Here is a 21,505-nt window from a genome sequence, read left to right as displayed (position 1 = left end):
TTTCACTCCAGTCTACCAGGGTCCATGACGAACAAAGGCAGGGAGTCAAGTGGAGGGACTGTTTATCTTCACAGAGAAACGTGGACAAAGCATGGGGCTGTGCCCCAAATCAGGACTGTAGCATTCACATACTTCTGAAAAATCACTTCCCAACAGTCTCTAATGAGGGCAATTTGGGGAGGGGCCAGTTCAAACAAAAATGATCACAGCCTGTAAACTAGAAAGTGATACACTCTTTATAAAAATCATAGATTGGGCGCCTGGGTGGCTCAGTTGGTTAAGCGACTGCCTTCGGCTCAGGTCATGATCCTGGAGTCCTGGGATCGAGTCCCACATCGGGCTCCCTGCTCGGCGAGGAGCCTGCTTCTCCCTCTGACCCTCTCCCCTCTCATGTACTCTCTCTCTCAAATAAATAAATCTTTAAAAAAAAAATCATAGATTAAGCCATAGAAAACTAGCATCAAAACGCAAATCAAATGACTTGCTCTCTAGAGTCACTTCTCACCTAGTCATTCATTTGATAGGTATTTATTGAGCACATCCTACAAGCCAGATTTGGAGCTGGGTACCTCAGAAACAACAGGATATGAGACAGATGTGGCCCCTAATCTGATGAAACTGACACTCTGGTGGCAAAGACTAAACACTCAAACTGATAAGTATAAAATGTAAAACTGACAAGGGATTCTGTACAATGGGGAACCTGATCTGGAAAATCAGGGAATGTTTCTCTGAAAAAGTGACACTGAGCTAAGTTCTGAAGGAGAAATAGGAGGCAAGCTGGGGAAGAAGAAGGGGAAGAGCATTTGAAGCCGAAGACAGAGCATGTGCAAATGCCGTGGGGTGGGCAAGAGTATATCGTGATTGAGGAAGGCCAACTGGGTCTTCAGCTAGAAAGTGAAAGTGAGTTAAAGGGAGGTACCAGCCAGGTTCACGAGGACCCAGGGCAGACAAAGACTTGTAACTCGTGTTAAAATATTCTGGACTTGGAAGCAGAGAAAGCCATGTATCCTATGACCTCACTGATATGAGGAATTCTTAATCTCGGGAAACAAACAGGGTTGCTGCAGTGGGGGTGGTGGGAGGGAGGGGGTGGCTGGGTGATAGACACTGGGGAGGGTATGTGCTACGGTGAGCGCTGTGAATTGTGCAAGACTGTTGAATCACAGACCTGTACTTCTGAAACAAATAATGCAATATATGTTAACAAAAAAAAAAAAAGAATAAGAAGGTAGCAGGAGGGGAAGAATGAAGGGGAGTAAGTCGGAGGGGGAGATGAACCATGAGAGACGACGGACTCTGAAAAACAAACTGAGGGTTCTAGAGGGGAGGGGGTCGGGGGGATGGGTTAGCCTGGTGATGGGTATTAAAGAGGGCACGTTCTGCGTGGAGCACTGGGTGTTATGCACAAACAATGAATCATGGAACACTACATCAAAAACTAACGATGTAATGTATGGTGATTAACATAACAATAAAAAATTTAAAAAAATATTCTGGACTTGGGGCACCTGGGTTGCTCAGTCAGTTGAGCATCCAATTCTTGATTTTGGCTCAGGTCATGATCTCAGGGTCGTGGGATAGGGTCCCTCATTGGGACTCCATGCTCAGCATGGAGTCTGCTTAAGATTCTCTCCCTCTCCCTCTGCCCACTTGCACATTCTCTCTCTCTCAAAAATAAGTAAATAAATCTTAAAAAAAAAAAAAGATTCTGGACTTAATCCTGGGAAGAACAGAAAAGCCAACCATCAAAAGATAATATCTAACTGAAGTACAAAGAAGTCCCTCCCCACTCTATATGCCAATCTTACTTCCCTAAGTGCACTGTTTGGCCCAGATAGAATTATCAATACTCCCAACCATAAATTTTGCCACACACATTAAAAAAAAAAGTCCAGATAACAATCAAAATTCTCATTTGCACCATTGCCAAAATTCTAAATAATAACCCCCACCTTTAGGGAGGGAAGGAACATCTTCAGAATAGGGCTATCTCATAAAAATCACCAGCCCCACCATCACAAGACAAGAGACAGTCCTGGAGACTTCACCCTCCACCTTCACCCACATTATTTGGCAGCTTCTTCTGCAACCCAAAAGAGCACGTAAACATTCCATCTGGAGGATGAAGGGAACTCAAAATTGAAAATGTGAAATGGTCAGAAATCTATTTAAAGTTGAAATGCCATCAACACATTTTCAAAATGAAGACAGCAGATGGGACAATCACAGATCTCGATTCAGCTTTGGAGGTTTCCCACAAATGAAAGCATCAAAAGCCAGGAAACTGTTGCACAGAAAACACTGTTGCTCACCCATGTTCCTATCACAGCTCTGACCCCAGCTAAGAGTTTCTGGCTCAGACACATTGTTAAGTTGCACCTAATGCAGTTGCCCACCATGTGTGAACACATTCATTCTTGCAGCAAGTCCTTGTTGCAGGAGCGCTGCCCTTGCCTCCCCAAAGGGACTATAAAATCGGTCAGGACAAGCCGGCGCCCAGCCGGAGGAATAATGGAGAGCTGTTATTCATCAAGGACTCACTGCATGTCAGGCAAGGCGCTAAGGAAACACTTGACATGTGCCCTCTAAACGAGATACGATTACTTCCTTTTACCTCTAAAGAAACAAAAGCTCAGAGTTTAAGTCCTATGCTCAAGGCTCCATAACAATAAGCCAAGATTTGAACCGATGCCTTTCTGTCTCCGAAGCACAAACTCTTTGCCACCCCGGGGAGCATGTGCTCAGTTAACACGTGCTGGATAAGTGACAGCAGCAGAGACAGACAGAGGAAGTGGGAGGATTCCTTTCAGAGGAAAAATCATTTCCATGGCCCTCTCTGCCTTAGGATGCAGGGAAGAGATATCCCTATTGTTAGAACAGTAAAAATCACCCAGTAACCACCTCCCAAAATAGAACAATCAACAATATGACTGACATGAAAATCCAAATGCCTCTTGTACGAGGTGAAAAATAGCAGTGGCCCCTACGTGCTCGGGTGACACCCCCCACTGCTTCTAAATGGTCATTTCAGTTTCTCCCACCTGCCCTCCAACCCCACAAGCCTGGGATTCCAGGATCTGAGTCACGGCAATCACCATCTCAAATGTACTTCACGCTCCTCTTTTTCGAATATTTGGACACTTCACTCACCCTCACACATCCCGCCCTTAAAACAATGACAACAAGCACTTCCTAGTCACTGTCCTGCCTTCACAAGGTCCAAGCCCTCCTAGATGAAGTTTAGCTTCAAGCACCGCCGCCAACCCCCTCGTACATCCTCCTTCCTGTTCCCTGTATGTCCTCTCTCCATGTCTCAACGTGAGCTGTCCTCTGCCTGAAACACCCTCCCCAGCTCCCAGCCTCTTGTCAATCTGCGAACTCCTACTCCTGCTCGAAGATTGTTCCCAAATGTCACCTCCTCTGTAGAAGCTTCTCCACCCCTCCCAGGAGTAAGGATGCCATCCCACATCTCATTGATGTGCGGGAACTCACTGGCCATGTGCTGGTCTCCCCCAAAAGACCAGAAAGATCTTCAAAGGCAAGGCTAATGTCTTATTTCTCTTCAAAGCCCATATTGCAACCTGACTTATACATTGTATTTCTTCTAAGGTATTTGTTAATTGCTGCTCTCCTTCCACTAGAATGGAAATTCCATGAGGGCAGGCACTCTGGTTCACTGCTCTAGTTCCAGCGCCTAAAACAGTACCTGACACCTGGGAGGCACTCAATATTTGTTGAATGAATGGACAGATGGACAGATGGCTAGATGGATAGGGGAATGGGTGGATGGTTGGGTGAATGAATGGATGGATGGATGAATAATGGATAGAAAAATGGCTAAGTGGATAGATGAATGGATTGGTGGGTCAGTGGGTACATGGATGGATAGATAGATGGTTGGATCAAGCAGGATCATGTTTCACCAGCCCAAGGTCATAGAGTCATGGAGACAGCAGGATTTGAAATCAAGCCGAATTTTTGAGCGTGCACTCTCAATTCAATTTATACTGCCAATCTAGAAACCCAAAGTCTGATCACTGGGCAGTGGCAAGATAAAAGAAGAAAGAGTCTAGAATTCTCCCCCAACCCCAGCCAGGAATGTGGTTATTGTTGAGCTAAGTTAATCTCCATCTACTTAGCAAATGCCAAGACTCAACAGGAGGGCATCTGAACCCTCCTAGTCCAGGTCTGAGTTCCCCTTCTGACTCAGTAGGGCAACGTTCTGTGTGTGGGCTTAGGGAAAAGAAGACATCTAGGAGACAGAGACAAGCAAGACAAAGGACAATGAAAAGGTATCAGCCAACAATAATAGTAGTAATATTAAAAGACCGACACTCCTGAACAAAAGCTCCCGTCTCTTCCCAACCCAGCTGGATCCTGCAATCACGGTGTCTTTCAATTCTCTGCTCCACCAAGCTTTCTTCCAACACCAACCATTTCCAGGAAAGACAACGAACTCTCCTTCTCTATTCACAGGAAGGAATAGCCAGTACAAAATGAGGACCAGAGGGAGAATAGGAAGAGGAGATGGTTTACAAGTAGAAACTAACATGTCCTTATGTTCTCATAATTTCCTGTAGTTCTTTCATAATAAGAAGCAAAGAACATTTACTAAGTGCCAGAATTTGTGTTAGAGAGGCATTAAAGACAAGTTAGCACAAAACCGAGACTTTCTCCTTGATGAAATCAGAAAGACGGAAGAGAAATGACAGAGGGTTGTTCTCTGTATGTGATTCAATAGGGCTTACTGTGAAACTACTTACAAATTATCTCCCAAATGAGAGAAAACACTGCCTAAGCCAAAGAAAGGAACAGTAGTAGAACATCAGCCCTGGACCGAGGGTGAGGAAGGTATCTGGGAGGAAATGTGAATAACCCTGTGCCCCTAAAAACTGACTTTCGGCTCAGAGGCCTCTCACTGACAGGCTTTGCTCTGTCTTTTTATTTATTCTCAACCCATCAGCTCAGACAGGCTCCTCCATCCTCTGAAATGGTCTGATTTTTCTGCTACAAAAAAGCCACCTCAAATCAAAATGCAGCCCCCACACAAAAAAGAAAGCCGGCTCATTCTCTGAGTTATTAGCTAAGAGATGCAATTCTCTGTCGAACTGAGAGCAAAGCCATCTTAAAGTAACTATCTAATTCTACCAAATCTTCATCTTACTCTGGACCGTGGCACAAGATTCATCCTCTCTACAGAATATCACAGAGATAAGACTTCTATGTATCTTTATCCAGGATGTGAGCAGCTTCACGATGAGTTTTCAGCTCTGGCTCCCTGGCAACTCAGACTTTCTCGAATTACTTCAGAGGATGGGAAGTTATTTTGCCTTTTGTTTTCAGTTTTTAATTCTCAAGACCAAAGAATTGCCTAACTCCACCCCAACCATTGCATAAGCTAACATCCCCCTATAAATTCTCATAGCACCCTGCACATTTCCTGCAAAGCACTTCACAGAAGTAAACTTAAATATTGGGGCAACAATTCGTAGAGTATCTTTTCTCCTCATTACACTGGAAGCTCCATGACATTAGGATCTTCTCAATCCCATTCACCCATTGTAGTCCCGCCATTGAAAATAATTTCTGACACACAGAACTCAATGAGCAAATACTTTTTGGAAGGATGGATGGATATATGGAATGATGGATGGATGGCTAAAGGCATGTAGCAAGTATATAAATTTCCTACTAGATTTTCAGGTACCCATCACACCTCCAAATGCCATATGCAAACACAGCAGATTTTGGATACTCTATAAAAAGGCCAATAATCTATCTATATAACATTACACAATTCCAACAGAGAGATAGGATGAGTCAAGTCAAAGAATCTATGATATTAGGGTGCCTGGGTGGCTCAGTTGGTTAAGCATCTGCCTTCAGCTCAGGTCATGATCCCAGGGTTCTGGGATTGAGTCCCGCATCGGACTCCCTGCTCAGCGGGGAGTCTGCTTCTCCCTCTGCGCCGCCCCCCCCCCTCGTGCCCTCTCTCTTTCACAAAAATAAATAAATAAAATCTTTAAAAAAAAAAGAATCTATGATATTAGATCAAATGTCAAAAACGATAAGAGACCAAGTTTTTGAATGCATCAGCCAGAGATGATGAACTTTTCAGCTGATCCCTCTACCCACCCAAAAATTCATTGGACTGCAAAATCAAAAGACCAGAGCATGGATTTTCAATTGTACCTGGTAATTTAGCTCCTTATAGCTGAAAAGCATCAAAAGGAGATGAATATTCTCAAAACTGTGACCTACTGATGTATTTACCTATAAGTGTATTTACACACATGTGTGTGAGCATGCACAGAGGCAGAAACAGAAAGCTAGGCAGAAAAAGAACGAAATATCGGGCTCCCTGCTCAGCAGGGAGTCTGCTTCTCCCTCTGACCCTCTTCCCTCTCATGCTCTCTATCTCTCATTCTCTCTCTCTCAAATAAATAAATAAATAAATCTTTAAAAAAAAAAGGAAAAAGAACGAAATAATAGTTAGGGGCTCCAATAACAAGAATACGTATAAATTACTTTCAAACCTTTGGTTCATCCTCTACCCAATTACTTTCTCTGTTATCTTTTCCTTTCTTGACCCAAATACACCATAAACATGCTGTATATGGTTCTGGACAATACACTGGCCATATCGCTAGTATTCAGAAATACCACATTTTTAAAAATTGGTTTCTAAGAATGTATCCTATCAACTACATTTCCAAAAGTCGTATTTTCCATATTTACTTACAAAGGCCTTCTGTTGCCCAGTGACAAAGCTTCCAGCTTGCCCTAAGTGCTCTACAGCTCAAGATGAATTTACTGTTGCCTCTCCAACACATCAGCCCTCCTTTTTAAGACCCGGCATTAACTCACCTAAAGATTTTTATTTCATTGGGGACTTTGGGTCTGAAATCCCACTTCAGGTGGAAAAAATAAAAAAGTCAAACCATCAAATACAAAGTCAAAAAGCCTCTGCCTTTTTATCCACATAGAACCCTCAGGACACATTCAGAAAAAGCTAAGAGGTGAGGGGAGTTTGACTCACAGGCCTCTGGGATCTGCTTCTGGGAAGGGAGGGAAATGGAATCATAGAAGCAAGCTCCAGGAGCTTGCAGCCTGACTTAGTGATTGTACCAAAAAAAAAAAAAAAAGCCCTCTTTATGATTTTACTGAGAAAGTTCAACCTGAAATATAGGATATCATATTGTAAGTTGCCAGGGGAAACTGTGCCAAAAATAAAATTAACCTTTGATTCAGCTTTGATTGTTGTTTTTATTTTATTCTCTTCTATTTTATTTTATTTTTAGAGAGGCGGGGCGGGGGGGAGAGCAGAGGGAGAAGGAGAGAATCTTAAGCAGGCTCCATGCCCCGTACAGAGCCCAATGCGGGGCTTGATCTTCCAACCCTGAGATCATGACCTGAGTTGAGATCAAGAGTTGGACGCTTAACCAACTGAGCCACCCAGGTGCCCCTGATTGTTGTGTTTAAAAAGAGCATATTTTAATCTATATGTGTTGACTACAGACTAAAATAAACTTGTATTCCATAGAGTTGATGTTGATGAAAACAGAAATGGTTGAATTCATGCAACATTTTGGGGATGAATTTTTTGTTGTTGTTTTTTAAGATTTTATTTATTTATTTGAGAGAGTGAGTGAGAGAGAGAGCATGAGCAGAGGTGGGAGCAGCAGAGGCAGAGGGAGAAGCAAACTCTCCGCTAAGCAGGGAGTCCAACACGGGGCTTGATCCTGGGACTCCAGGATCACAACCTGAGAGGAAGGGCAGATGCCCAACCGACTGAGCCACCCAGGTGCCCCAATATTTTGGGGTTACTAAAGGATAACTTCTATTAAAAGGTTAAAAAACGTGTTTTGTGATCTATACAGGAAAGGTAAGAACTGGTTTACTCATTATAATCATCCCTGCTAGGTCTTCATAGTCAGAAAACTAGTGTGCTGGGGTTTTTCTAGAGAGTCCCTGAGAAGTTGAGATCTTTCTCACGAGGAAAGGGTGAGAAAAGACAATCTGAATAAGCCTGGCTGGCTGGGCGCAGACGCTGAGCAGTGCACACATTGGTGTTATCCAAAGTCTATGAAGAAACAAACCTGAGAGGAAAACCTACCTAAATACACGAAAGCAGCCTAGTCATTCAATGACTTCCAGAATGAACTCTGTCCCACTTTGACACAGTTTCCTACCGCGAATCAAGTAATAATGATCATCTCACTTAGAGTCACGGATACTTACTGTGGATATTTCTCTTGCACTTTGGTACTCACCATAACACTATGAGGTAGGCAGGTATTATTTGTACCCATTTTACAGATCAGGAAACTGAGGCCACTACAGGTAGATGACTTACCTGAGCTTACAGAGCAAGTAGGGAGCAGAACAGAGATTCAAACACAGTTCTATCTGACCCTGACCCATGCTATGAATTCTGAATCTCTAGATTTTATTGTCTCCCTGTTCCTACTAAAGTGACTTCCTTTAAAAGAAAAAGTTCTTCTCTCTGCCAAACTGCAAAAGCTTCTTGGGGTAAGAGTCTAATTCCACCCAAAGGCTTATCTTCATTACAATTAACACACAAACGAAGGTTCTAGGGTCCTCTAAAGAATGCCATAGAGAAAAGACTGCCTTGCTTCTCTGAGGGGTCCCACTTCTCCAAAATTTAGTCAATTTCATAATAGGGACGCTCAGCCCTGGTGCCTATCATCAGAGACATTCTTTTTTTTTTCCAGATTTTATTTATTTGAGAGCGAGAGAGAGAGCACAAGCAGGGGTGGAGGGAGACAAAGGGAGAAGCAGACTCCCCACTGAGCATGCAGCTGAATGCGGGACTCTATCCCAGGACCCTGAGATCATGACCTGAACGGAAGGCAGACACACAACTGAGCCACCCAGGTGCCCCACTCTTAAACTACTCACAGAGAGTGGTTTTATAGAAAATAGAGTGGTAACAAAAGGGGAGAAATCATGTGGCAATCAATCTAGAACACTGTCCTCTAGCAGTACAAAAGCAAGGAAATCTATTCTTAAGCACACAGAAATCCCTGATTTCCCATGGTTGATGGACTTTCCATCTTTCATCCCTCAACCCATCCCAGCATCTCCAATTTCCATGAGAGCACAATGGAGCATGGAGGCTCAATGGGTTCTCTGCCTTAGGATCATCCTACGTACCTCCTCCTCAAGGATAGCGCAGACTATATCCCCACTCCCTTTCTACCTTTTTTTTTTTTATGATTTATTTGAGAGTGAGTGCACAAGACCACAGAGGGGCGGAGCAGAGGGAGAGGGGAGAGAGTCTTAAGCAGACTCCATGCTGAGCACAAGCCGAACACAGGGCACAATCCCATGACTGTGAGATCACGACCTGAGCTGAAACCAAGAGTCTGACGATCTACAGACTTTGCCACCCAGGCACCCCTCCCCTTCTACTTTTGAAATGGAACACCCCCCTACCCTAACTTGTAGCCAGGAACATGGTTACCTGAAATTAACATTAATGTCCATGCACCCCTGTGTAGCAAGGTGTGGGTGTGTGATTAAGTTCTAGCTCATAGTGTATAGGCAGAAATATCTTTCAGCAACTTCCATAAGTGACAGTGAGCATGTGGCCTTTGCCTTTCTTTTACCCTTTCCTCCTTCCCTCTGGCTGAAATAAAGATATGATGACTGGATAGTCTAGCATCCTTCTTGGACCATGAGATAAATGTCACTGAAAGGAAATAGGACCCTGGGCTCTGGACCACTGACTTAGGTGAGAGAATAAAACCTTACATATTCTCTATAAAATGTGGATCCCATTTCAATCAGGTGCACTTTTTTTTTTAAGATTTATTTATTTATTTTAGGGAGCAAGGAAGAGAGAGAGAGTATGTATGCACGTGGCAGGTGCAGGCTCCATACCCAGCACGGAGCCTGACATTGGGGCTCGATCTCATGACCCTGAGATCATGACCTGAGCTTAAACCAAGAGGCAAACGTTTAACCAACTGAGCCACCCAGGCACCCCTAATCAGCAACTTCTTATTTTTATTTTTTTCTTAAGATTTTATTTATTTATTTGACAGAGAGACAGCAAGAGAGGGAACACAAGCAGGGAGAGTGGGAGAGGGAGAAGCAGGCTTCCCGCCGAGCAGGGAGCCCGACGCAGGGCTCGATCCCAGGACCCTGGGACCATGACCTGAGCCGAAAGCTTAATGACTGAGCCAGCCAGGCGCCCCTACTCAGCAACTTTTTAAAGTAGGTACTGTTCATTGGACCCATTTTATAGACAAGGAATCTGAGCTAAACAAGATGGCTGGGAAGTCTCGAAGCCAGGATTCAAACCCACAGTGACCTACCTGATGGCTTGTACAGATGCCTGCTACCCTACACTGCCTCTCAGGGAGAGGAGAAAAAGGTGTTAAAAAAATAATAAGTACCGGGTGCCTGGGTGGCTCAGCTGGTTAAGCGACTGCCTTCGGCTCAGGTCATGATCCTGGAGTCCCAGGATCGAGTCCCACATCGGGCTCCCTGCTGAGCAGGGAGTCTGCTTCTCCCTCTGACCTTCCTCCCTCTCATGCTTTCTCTCTACCATTCTCTCTCTCTCTCAATAAATAAATAAAAATCTTAAAAAAAAAATAATAAGTACCTTCTACCTCGAAAGTTGCCATACTTGATTAGAAACTTTAATTCTGCTGTACTCTCACTCTACCAGAAAATGCCTACCACTTTCCAGGCTTTGAAAAACAGGATCTCCTGCCATCACCTACACATTCCAGAGTGACTTCCCCAGGCAACGGTAACTGCTGAGCAGGGGGGGGATAGCAGCAGCAAAAGTGTTCAAAACTCGGGGCACCTGGGTGGCTCAGTCGTTAAGCATCTCCCTTCGGCTCAGGTCATAGTCCCAGGGTCCTGGGATCGAGCCCCACATCAGGCTCCCTGCTCAGCGGGAAGCCTGCTTCTCCCTCTCCCACTCCCCCTATTTGTGTTCCCTCTCTCCCTGTCTTTCTCTCTGTCAAATAAATAAATAAAATCTTAAAAAAAAAAAGTTCAAAACTCACCCCTGACCCCAGGAAGCGACAGAGACAGAAACTGATTCATGAAAGTGAAAGGTAACCTCAAAGATCATCTACACACTCCAGCACGAAGACACGATTGGTCTTGTGCTTCAGGGGCCAAAGTTCTAGGAAACAATCTGTTTGCAACAGGGTCTAAGCTGTTGCCACTTTAAAAGGATTTGGGCAGACGTGAAACTAATGTAACACTGTATGGTAACAATCCTCCAGTTAAAATAATAATAAAATAAAAAATAAGAATATATAAAGCTGAAAAAACATAATAAAGGGATTTGGGAAGCGTGAGACTGGGGCTCCACATATTGGTAAGAGAGGCTGGGCAGGTCTACAAGGTTCACTAGATGGGCCAGCTCCTCCCTGGACCTCAGGTGAGGGAGGCTGAGGGAAGGAGCCCACGAGTCTCAGAAGATGGCAGTGCCACACATCCACCCACACTCACCACGGATCACTTGACTTCTCCCTGGAGGGTGGGAATGCTACAACAAAACAGACCCAGCTAAGTCACATCTCTGACTCTTGACCGCTTAATGTTTTCTTCTGATCAGACCCAGCTCCCCAAAAGCAGTGAATGTGCCCCTACAACACACCCCAGAAATGAGACATTTCCCACCAAACTCAACCACACCTGGCCAAAAATTGGGGAGGAAAAAAAAAACTTTCCAGGACAGAAGTTGCAAATTCGAATGCCTATAGGAGCCAGACATGGGTGAAGCAGGCCCAGTTGGGAAGGACTGGGATGAAATGGTGAATGCGTGTCCCGGCTATGAAAATAGCTCCAAAGGATTGTTCCAACAAGAAAGTAGGACCAAATCTCCAGGACCAAAAGCTGGAAATTCTGGTATCTGCATAAAATCTCCCAGTTCGAAACGTTGACATCAAATTCAAAAAATGTTTGACAGTCTAAGGGCTAAACAAGTTCACAGGTAATTTGACCCTGGAGAGCGAATTCGCAACCAGAGATAGCCAAGGCCGCCTTACACATGATTAAAAGTCACCACTAGGTTGGGCCTCCCTGGCTGGGGTCAAGGATCTCAAACCAGGTGCAAGGACCCAGGAGGCCAGTCACTTGGAGTCCTTCCTGTATGCAGCCAGAAGCTAGACAAGGCAATTTGAACCAGTGTCTGAGAGGCACCACATCTGGAACGACCTCTTGCAGAGAGGGAGGAGGCCCAGGGGACAAGCACAGTCCCCTTTCTAGGGGATGCACCTTATGCAGACGCAGCAGCCACCTGTGGAGACTTCTCTGAAGCAAGGGAAGAGGCAGAACCTTGCTCTGTGAGATGAGAAAGGGCAAGTGAGAAGGAATTAGGGAGAGGAAGTGTCCTCCCAAAAACGGCCCCTAGGGACACTTCCTCCAGAAGCAGGATTGGCCAAGCAGGATAGGTTCAGGAGACAGGATTTGACTCCCGCTGCTGGGAAGGAAGAAAGGGTGCATGCCCTTCCTTGGCAGGTAGGGCCTCTGGCTCCCCCCACCTTTCCTGGATGGAGCATCACTGCCCCCATATACACACACCCCTTAAAAGGGCCCTTTTGTGGTGGTGCACTCCCAGCTTGGCAGGTCACTCTGACAAATGTGATTCCTTCACTCTCTGCCTAACTCAGTCACTTCTAGAAAGTCCTTTTCACCATCTCTTCCCACAAAGGGCATTCCCAGAGCCCCACAGCCTACCTTGGCACTGGAATCCTTGCTTCCCGAAACCCCTGCAAAGTCAGAAAGAAGCATGTCAGGCAGCCCTAGGGGCCCAGCCACCAGATAGTTCCCCCACGTCACCCCCCCCCCTTTCCCCGGCCCCTCTACCCCAGGTGCAACCTCCTAACCACAGGCGGGTGCCCGAGAGTCTTCCGCCTTTGGGGGAAGGGGCAGCTGGGAGGTCGGCTGTAACCCCCACCTCCCCTCAGAAGGCAGAAGAAAGGAGGCTGCGACCACCAGGTGGCGGGATGGGGAGGAGCGTTTCCGTCGCGGGGTGGGGGGGGGACAGGCGGGAGATCTGCCCACAGAGATGCCCGAGTACCTTTGGGGAAAGAGAAGAGATAAAGACGCATCCAGAGGGAGGATGAGAGATACCTGCGGCGGTGGTGTTCCCTAGGTCACTGGGAAGAGAGAAAAGGCTCCCCAAGCCTAGGGGGACGGGGTGAGAGCTGGGGGAGTAGTCTCTGCAGTGATGCGAGGGGAAAACTGAGGAGTGCAAAGGGGAATCCTGGCCCGCAGGGAAGCGCAGTAAGAGATAACCCAGGGCTCCACCGCGGGAGACACGGAAGGGGAGGAAAGGATGCCCCACGGCCGCGGGGAGATAGAGAGGACACCCAGAGCGCTGCCCCCGGAAAGCATGGGAGGGGATGCGGGCGCCGCGAGCCCGGAAGGAGGCGGGTAGACGGGGAACCCCAGGCGAGCGGGCACCCGACGCGCTGCCCTCCCGGGGAGGGACACAGCCACCCCATGCTCCCGGCAGGTGGAGAACCGGCGCCCGCGCCGCGGCCCCGGGGCGCTCCCGAGGCTGCTGGGAGGAAGAGCGGGCAGGAGGCGCCCCGCGGCCGGCCGTCTGGGGCCGGGGCGGGGGAAGCCGCAGGACTGTGCACCCGGGCGTCCGGAGCGGGGAGCAGGGGGACGCGGGGCCGGGCGGTGCTCGTCCCCCCACTCGGGGGCGCAGAGAGGGGGCCCGCGCGGCGCTGCCCTCGGGGCCCCGGGAAGGTGCCCTGCGCCGGCGCGCTCTCACCAGATGAAGTCGGTGCAGTGGCTGCAGAAGGTGGGCTGCTTGAAGAAGCGGGCGGTGAATTTGTGGTTCTTCACCTCGTGCACGTTCTTCTGCCGGAGGGCGCCTTTGCGGGCGAAGCGCACGGTGCTCTCCTCGCCCTCGCTCGGCGGCGGCCCCGCAGCCGGGTCAGCCATCTTGCGCGCGGGGAGCGGGAGCCGAAAGGTGCCGGCCCCGGGGCCGCGGGACCGCGGGCTGCGGGCCCGGGAAGCGCGCGAGGAGGCGGCCGCTGCTGCCGCCCGGGGCCGCGGGCGCTTCCCCTGCGCCGGCTCTGGCCGCCGCGGCGCGCGGAGCTGGGGCTGTCACTCGCCCAGCTGCCGCCGCTCGTCCAGCTGCGCTTGGCACCGCTGGCCCCAGCTGCGGGGGAGGGAGGCGGAGCCCCGGGCAGGCTCCGCCTCCTTCATTTGCATCGCGCCCAGGCCCCGCCCAGCGCCGCCAGCTGCTTTACATATTGGCACCCCGAGGCTGCCGGCCTCCCAGCGAAGTGTTCAGAGCTGCAGCGCTGCGGCGCGGGGACCGCAGCGTGCGATCGTCAGACCTGAGCCTCGCCCCCTACCCGCTCCTGGGCCCGGGGTTGCATTAAGGGGGTGAGGACCCTGGATGCGCCCCGGGGGGAACCCGGAGCGGAAGGACCGACAGGAACCGGGGGTGGGGGGTGGCAAGGGTGGGCACGACGGATTCCACCCGGCCTCTGCAGAGACTGGTACCCAGCCACCCCGCATCCATCCCATTGGTCATTCTGCACGCGTCTCCTGGAGGGATGGGCTCCCGCTGTCACTCATTCGGAAAGGCCTGTGGCTTCACACACTTATACACACATACGCACACACGTACCGCAGAGGTAGGGGAGGAGCAACCTTATTTTATATATCGATATATAAATATCTCTCTCCACCACAAAGACAATTCTTGGCTTTGCTTGCCCAACCATTTAGAAGAGAACTTCCCACCTTCTGTCTATCCCCTCCCCAATAAACTCACTTTCCTCAACTGTAAAATGGGGCTGATGGGGGGGCCCAACTTCACAAATGCTGGTCATATTTGTGCACCATCTGAAAATAAAAAAGTCTATCTGGTTTCTGAGTTTGAATAGCAAAAGATATCCATAGTAGTAAAATCTTAAAATCTCTCCAGATGCTGCCACCTGCCCAAAACATCTGCATCTGAAGCCTTCTTTTATTTGTTAAAGACAGAGATTAACAAATATTGGAGAGATGCTAAAGACACACTAACATCCAACTGGGACACTCAGTTGGATGGAATCTGAAGGACGGAAAGGTAACCAAAAGAATGATAATCGTCTAGATGAGTAGATACTAGTGTGATTTAGTGCCCTGTCTATGCACTGTCTCAACATCCCCCCCACCATGCCCCACCCTCTGGGAACACAGCACTGCATTAGACTATGAACTCCTTCACTAGACCGAGGTTCTGAGAGTAGGCACAGCTCACCATTGTGTTGTCCGAGCCAAGCTCCATGCCTGACACTCTTCAGAGCTCGGGAAATATTGGTTGAATGAGTAAGTGATTATGTGAATGAGTGAGTGAATGAAATGCCCCTTAAGGGACATTGCCCCTTGCCACTCACTGTGTCCCGTAGGTGTGCAGTAATACCAAAGAGCAAGTGCTAGATAGGTGTCACAGGTACTTGCACTGTCCTACTCAGTCCTTGCAACAACAACCCTGTGTAAGTCCAAAATTTTCATTATGGATAAGGACGGTGAGGCTCAGAGTGATGAAGATATACACCCAAAGTCACACTGTTGTTGAATGGAGATTAGGCCAGCCTGACTACAAACCATCTTGGTGATAAAGGCGTGAAGGAGAGCAGGGCGGAGCTGAAACAGCAACACTGAACTTCTGCCTAATGAAGCTCAGGTTCCACCATGACATTTCGCCTGGAAGCCACTGAGTGGTAAGTCATTATTGGGCTGCATGTGGAGAGCCATGGCTGTGATAATAGAATGTCCCTCTGCTGCATAGTAATTCAAAGGTAAGCAGGAAAAAATAGCGTTCACTTTCAAGGTTGACATGTTTTGGAAACTGGACGTGCCTGTCTATTATTAGTCCTTTAAGAGGCCCCATCGCCAACCAGGGAGGCTTGGGAAAACATCCCAGGAGACATTGCTGCTGAAGTAGATTTCCTTTGAACCGATGAGCTGGAGGCTTGCAGCCCACATCCTGCCTTTTGAACGAAGTGCTCTGGATGACTTTGCTCTGTAACAACAAACAGTACCTCATGGGGCCCAAGCCTGGAGATGCAAGGGCTGGTGGATCCCAAAGGAACACTGGATTCCTGCAGGGGCTGCACCATCTGAGGATGAGGGAACACAGCTCCCACTGCACCCAAATCTCTAGAGCAAGGATCTCAAACTGGTGGCCCTTGTATGCATTTTTTTTTTTTTGGTTGGCCAAGGAAATTTTTTTTTTTTCCTATTTGGTAGAATTTCACCTAAATATCCAGATTCTGACTTCTCTAAGAAACAAGATATGGTTACATGGACCCTACCTTCCTCCACTCATTCATGCATTTGTTCATTCATTGAGCAATGAATTTATTGAGCACCTGCTATGTGCTATTCCACACACTGTTGAATAAAACAAGAAGGCCTGGCCTTCATGGAACTTACAATCTAATGGGGAAGACAGACAATAACCTAATAAACTAATAAATCTTTACAAGGTGGTGTCGAGATTGATGCTATAAAGAACAATAAAGCATAGTAAAAGAATGAAAAGTGCCAGCGGCCAGGGAAATCCTTTCTGATAAGAGGACATCTGAGGAGGGGTGCCTGGGTGGCTCAGTTGTTAAGCGTCTGCCTTTGGCTCAGGTCATGATCCCAGGGTCCTGGGATCGAGCCCCGCATCAGGCTCCCTGCTCCGCGGGAAGCCTGCTTCTCCCTCTCCCACTCCCCCTGCTTGTGTTCCCTCTCTCGCTGTGTCTCTCTCTGTCAAATAAATAAATAAAATCTTAAAAAAAAAAAAAAAAAGAGGACATCTGAGGAAAGATGTGAATGAAGTGAGAGGGTGAGCCACGGGGCTGTCTGAGGGTAGAGTGTTCCAGACTAAGAAAACAAGCAAATGCAAAGGACCCAGGGAAGGAGGGCTCAGCATGTTAGAGAAATAGGAAGGAGGCCTCTGTGGCTGGAGTGGAGAAAGGCAAGACAGAGGGTACCAGACATGGTCAATAATGTAGCAGGGCATTGTTGGGGTGCCTGAGTGGCTCAGTCGTTAAGCGGCTGCCTTCAGCTCAGGTCATGATCCCAGGGTCCTGGGATCGAGCCCCGCATTGGGCTCTCTGCTTGGCGGGAAGCCTGCTTCTCCCTCTTCCACTCCCCCTGCTTGTGTTCCTTCTCTCGCTGTGTCTCTCTCTGTCAAATAAATAAATAAAATCTTAAAAAAAAAAGAGTAAAAAAATTTAAAAAGTAGCAGGGCATTGTAGACTTGTAAGGAATTTGGATTTCATTCCAGTGAACAGGAGGTTATTGGACAGTTGAGAGCAGAGAAGTGGCCTGATGACTTGTTTGCTTTTTTTTGTTACTGTTGTTGTTTTTAAGATTACTCCAGATACTACGTAGAAAATAGATTGAAGAGGGGATAGAGTAGAAGCCGGAGAAGCAGTTGAGATCATTGAAGTAGATGAGGCAAGAGATGGTGACAAGACAGCATGGTGCCACATGGAGCCAAAGGAGAGTAGATCCCTATAGATTCGTCATGGGCCCTCGAGGTCACCACAACCCCGCATGGTCCACTCTCCTAATAAAGGAATGAATGCTGGCCACTCGAAAGATTTCAGAGGCAATGGAAAGGAAGGTTCCTCTGGCCAGGAATGGAGTCCGGGATCTCTTAAGTCCAAGCATCAACCTTGTTGTGTATATTAGTTTCCTGTGGGTACCATAATGAATTTTAACAAACCAGGTGGGCTAAAAACAATGGAAATGTATTCTTTCACAATTCTGGAAGCCGAAAAGCTGAAATCAAGATGTCTACAGGGCCCCACTCCCTCTGGAGGCTTCAGAAAAGAATCCTTCCTTGCCTCTTCCAGGTTCCAGTGGCTGATGGCATTCCTTGGCTTGTGGCCACACCACCCCCTTTTTTACCCCCATCTTCACATGAACTTCTCTGTGCCTCTCTTCCCCTCTTCTGTTTAATCACCTCTTTGTATCTCTTACAAGGACACGGGTTATTCATTGGATTTAGGGCTCAGCCAAATAATCTAAGATGATCTCTTCATCTCAAAATCCTTAACTTAATTACATCTGCAAAGAAACTTTTTTCCAAATAAGATAACATTCAAAAGATCCAGGAATTAGGACACAGACATATCTTTTTTGTGAGGGGGCACCACTCAACCCATGACAGTGTGTGACCCTGGACAAGTCACTTCCTCTTTCTGTGCCTTGATTTCCTTCTCTGTAAAATAGAGGTGGAGACGTAGTAGTTTGCCTCCCGAATCTTTCATTCCAAGATTGCATTTTCCAACATAGTAGTCAGTAGCCACATGTGGCTAGTAAGCATTTGGAATGTAGCTAGTCTGAACTGAGATGTGACTATAAGTATAAAATGCATCCCAAAATATCAAGTACTTAGAATGGAAAAGAAAAAAAGTAAAATACTTCATAAATAACTTTTATCTTCATTGCATGTTGAAATTATGACATTTTAAGATATATTGGGCTAAAGCAGATTTCTAAAATTAATTTCACCTTTTTCTTTTTACTTTTTTAATGTGGCTACTAGAAAATACAAAATTATATCTGTGGCTCACATTATATTTCTTTAGACAGTTCTATTCTAAAGAACAGAGTTTAAATAACATTAAATGAATTAATTGTTAAAACTGGGTAATATAAATAAAAGCTCATCTCTATTCTATGTGAATTCAGCAGTGATAGCCTGACTGGAAGCTGAAGGGTCTGCTTTCAAGATGATCACTCACATGGCTGATAAGTTGGTACTGGCTATCAGTTGAGAGCTCGCCCAGGGCTTTGAACTGGGGGCTTAGTTCCTTTGAATGTGGGCCTTTCCATGGCAGCTTGAGCTTCTTCATAGCATGGTGGTTGAATTCCAAGAGTGAGTGTTCCAGGAAATAAGAAGTGGAAGATAACAGTTCTGGAAACTGGTAGTCACTTCTACCTATGCTAGTGGTCAAGCAATCTGAGAGCCTGTATTCATGGCCCAATAAAAAGTGTGTCTCATTAAAAAGACCCTATGTCTCACTAGAAAGAGTGTCAAAAATTGGGGAGCCACACAGGAGGAGCTCAATAAATATTTACTGAATTGATAAAATGTCACAATTCCCATCTGACATGTGAGAAAACAGAAATTTGAAAAAGTGAAGCAATTCTCAAGGTCACTTTAGAACTGCTACTAATAATAGGGGTGCCTGGGGGTGCCTGGGTGGCTCAGTTGTTAAGCATCTGCCTTCGTCCTGGGTCACGGTCCCAGGGTCCTGGGATTGAGCCCCATATTGGGCTCCTTGCTCAGCAGGGAGCCTGCTTCTCCCTCTCCCACTCCCCCTGCTTGTGTTCCCTCTCTCACTGTCTCTCTCTCTCGCTGTCAAATAAATAAATAAATAAATAAATAAATAAGTAAATGAAATCTTTTTAAAAATAATAATAATAGGGTGCCTGGGTGGCTCAGTCATTAAGCGTCTGCCTTTGGCTCAGGTCATGATCCCAGGGTCTTGGGTTCAAGCCCCACAGTGGGCTCCCTGCTCCACAGGAGACCTGCTTCTCCCTCTCCCACTCCCCCTGCTTGTGTTCCCTCTCTCGCTGTGTCTCTCTCTGTCAAATAAATAAATAAAATCTTTTAAAAAAATAATAATAATATAGGGGTGCCTGGCTGCCTCAGTTGGTGGAGCATGTGACTTGGGGTTGTAGGTTTGAGCCCCACATTGGATGTAGAGATTACTTAAAAATAAAATCTTAAAAAAAAAGAACTGCTATAATAATTAAAAACTAATATTAAGAAACAGGAAAGTATGGCCCATTCAAAGGAAAAAAATAAATCAACAGAAACTATCTCAGTGAAAGACCACATGGAGAACCTACTAAATAAATACTTTAAAACAACTGTCTCAGGGGCACCTGGGTGGCTCAGTCAGTTAAGCATCCACCTTCAGTCATGATCTCAGGGTCATGAGATCATGATCTTCGGTCATGATCTCAGTGTCCCGGGATTGAGCCCCACTTCGGGCTCCTTTCTCAGCAGAGAGCCTGCTTCTCCCTCTCCCTCTGCCTGCTGCTCTGCCTACTTGTGCTCTTTCTCTATCTCTCTGTCAAATAAATAAAATCTTTAACAAAACAAAACAACCATCTCAAAAATGCTCAAGGACCTACAGGAAGACTTGGAGAAAGTCAAAAAAAGGATGGATGAACAAAATGGAAACCTAAAAAGAAACCAAAAGAAATTCTAGAACTGAAGAGTACAATAATTGTAATTTAAAAATTCAGTAAAGGGATTCAAAGGCAGATCTGAGCAGACAGTTGAAAGAATCAGTGAACTTGAAGAAAAGACAATTGAAATTATCAAGGAACAGAAAGAAAAAAAGTGAGAAAAAGTGAACACAGCCTCAGGGACCTGTGGAATGCCATAAGTAAATGAACATACTCATTGTGGGAGTCCCCAAAGGGGAAACAAGACAGAAAGGGCAGAAAGATTATTTGAAGAAATAATGGCCAAAAGCTTCCCAAGTTTCATGAAAGTCATGACTATAGACATTTAAGGAGTTCAAATAACTTTAAGTAAGATAAATTCAGAGACTCACGCTGAGACAGAATGTAACCAAACTGTCAAAAGACAAAGATTCTTAAAAGCAGCAAGAGATAAGTGACTCATCACATACAAGGAATCCTCAGTAAGATTACAATCAGATTTTTCATCAGAAACTTTGGAGGCTGGGGCGCCCAGGTGGCTCAGTTGGTTAAGCGTCTGCCTTCAGCTCAGGTCATGATCCCGGGGTCCAGGGATCGAGTCCCGCAGCGGGCTCCCTGCTCAGCGGGGAGTCTGCGTCTCCCTCTGCCTCCCTCCCCCCACTTATGCTCTCTCTCTTTGCTTACCCCCTCTCCCTGTCTCCCAAATAAATAAAAATCTTAAAAAAAAAAAGAAACTTTGGAGGCCAAAGGCAGTGAAATGATATATTCAAAGTGATAAAAGGAAAAACACAACACAAAACAAACAAACAAAAATCCTAAAACTGGCAAAACTGTCCTTCCAACTGTGAGGGAAAAATTAAGACATTCCTAGATTTAAAAACAAAACAAAACAAAGGAAAAACAAAAAAATGACTTGAGGACATCTTCATCACTAGACTTGCACTGCAAGAAATGCTGAAGGGAGTCATATAGATTGAAATGAAAGGACACTAGACAGCAACTCAAAGCCATAGGAAGAACTAAAGATCTCAGTAAAAGTGAATATACAGGCAATTATAAAATCTAGTGTTATCATACAAATGGTTTGTAAGTCCGTTTTTTGTTTTTTACATGATTTAAAAGGCTAATACATTTTGTTTACAAAAAGAATTTTTTCTTTTTGTAAGAATAGTATCAGTGTAACTCTGGTTTGTAACTTCACATTTTGTTTTTTACATAATTTAAGAGACTAATGAATCATAAAAAGCATTACTGGTTTTTATTTTTGGACACACAATGTATAATGATGTCATTTTGTGCCATCAATAGTTTAAGG

At 46.2% G+C, this 21,505-nt stretch overlaps 1 protein-coding gene across 3 annotated transcripts in view; it reads right to left on the bottom strand.

Moving 5' to 3' along the window:
* Nucleotides 1-14,140, bottom strand: part of PRKCB (protein kinase C beta) — a 316,975-nt gene extending 302,835 nt beyond the window's left edge. For 2 of the 3 annotated variants that reach the window (XR_003607171.2, XM_028090399.2), the window contains exons 1-2: nucleotides 13,778-14,139; nucleotides 12,733-12,764 (exon numbers count right to left, since the gene is read on the bottom strand). Coding sequence is in view for 2 of the 3 variants with exons in the window: in XM_028090399.2 (XP_027946200.1) it covers nucleotides 12,733-12,764; nucleotides 13,778-13,950 (205 nt within the window). In the remaining variant the exon portion in view is untranslated. Of the gene's footprint in view, nucleotides 1-12,732; nucleotides 12,765-13,777 lie in introns of all 3 variants that reach the window. The other variant, XM_028090400.2, reaches the window with a different exon arrangement.
* Between the last annotated feature and the right edge of the window lie 7,365 nt (nucleotides 14,141-21,505).

This window comes from Eumetopias jubatus, unplaced genomic scaffold (assembly GCF_037043125.1).
Source record: "Eumetopias jubatus isolate StellerSeaLion01/CBP00866 unplaced genomic scaffold, mEumJub1_p1.0 scaffold_12, whole genome shotgun sequence".
Lineage (NCBI taxonomy): Eukaryota > Metazoa > Chordata > Mammalia > Carnivora > Otariidae > Eumetopias > Eumetopias jubatus.
This window is presented reverse-complemented; position numbering and strand designations above follow the sequence as displayed.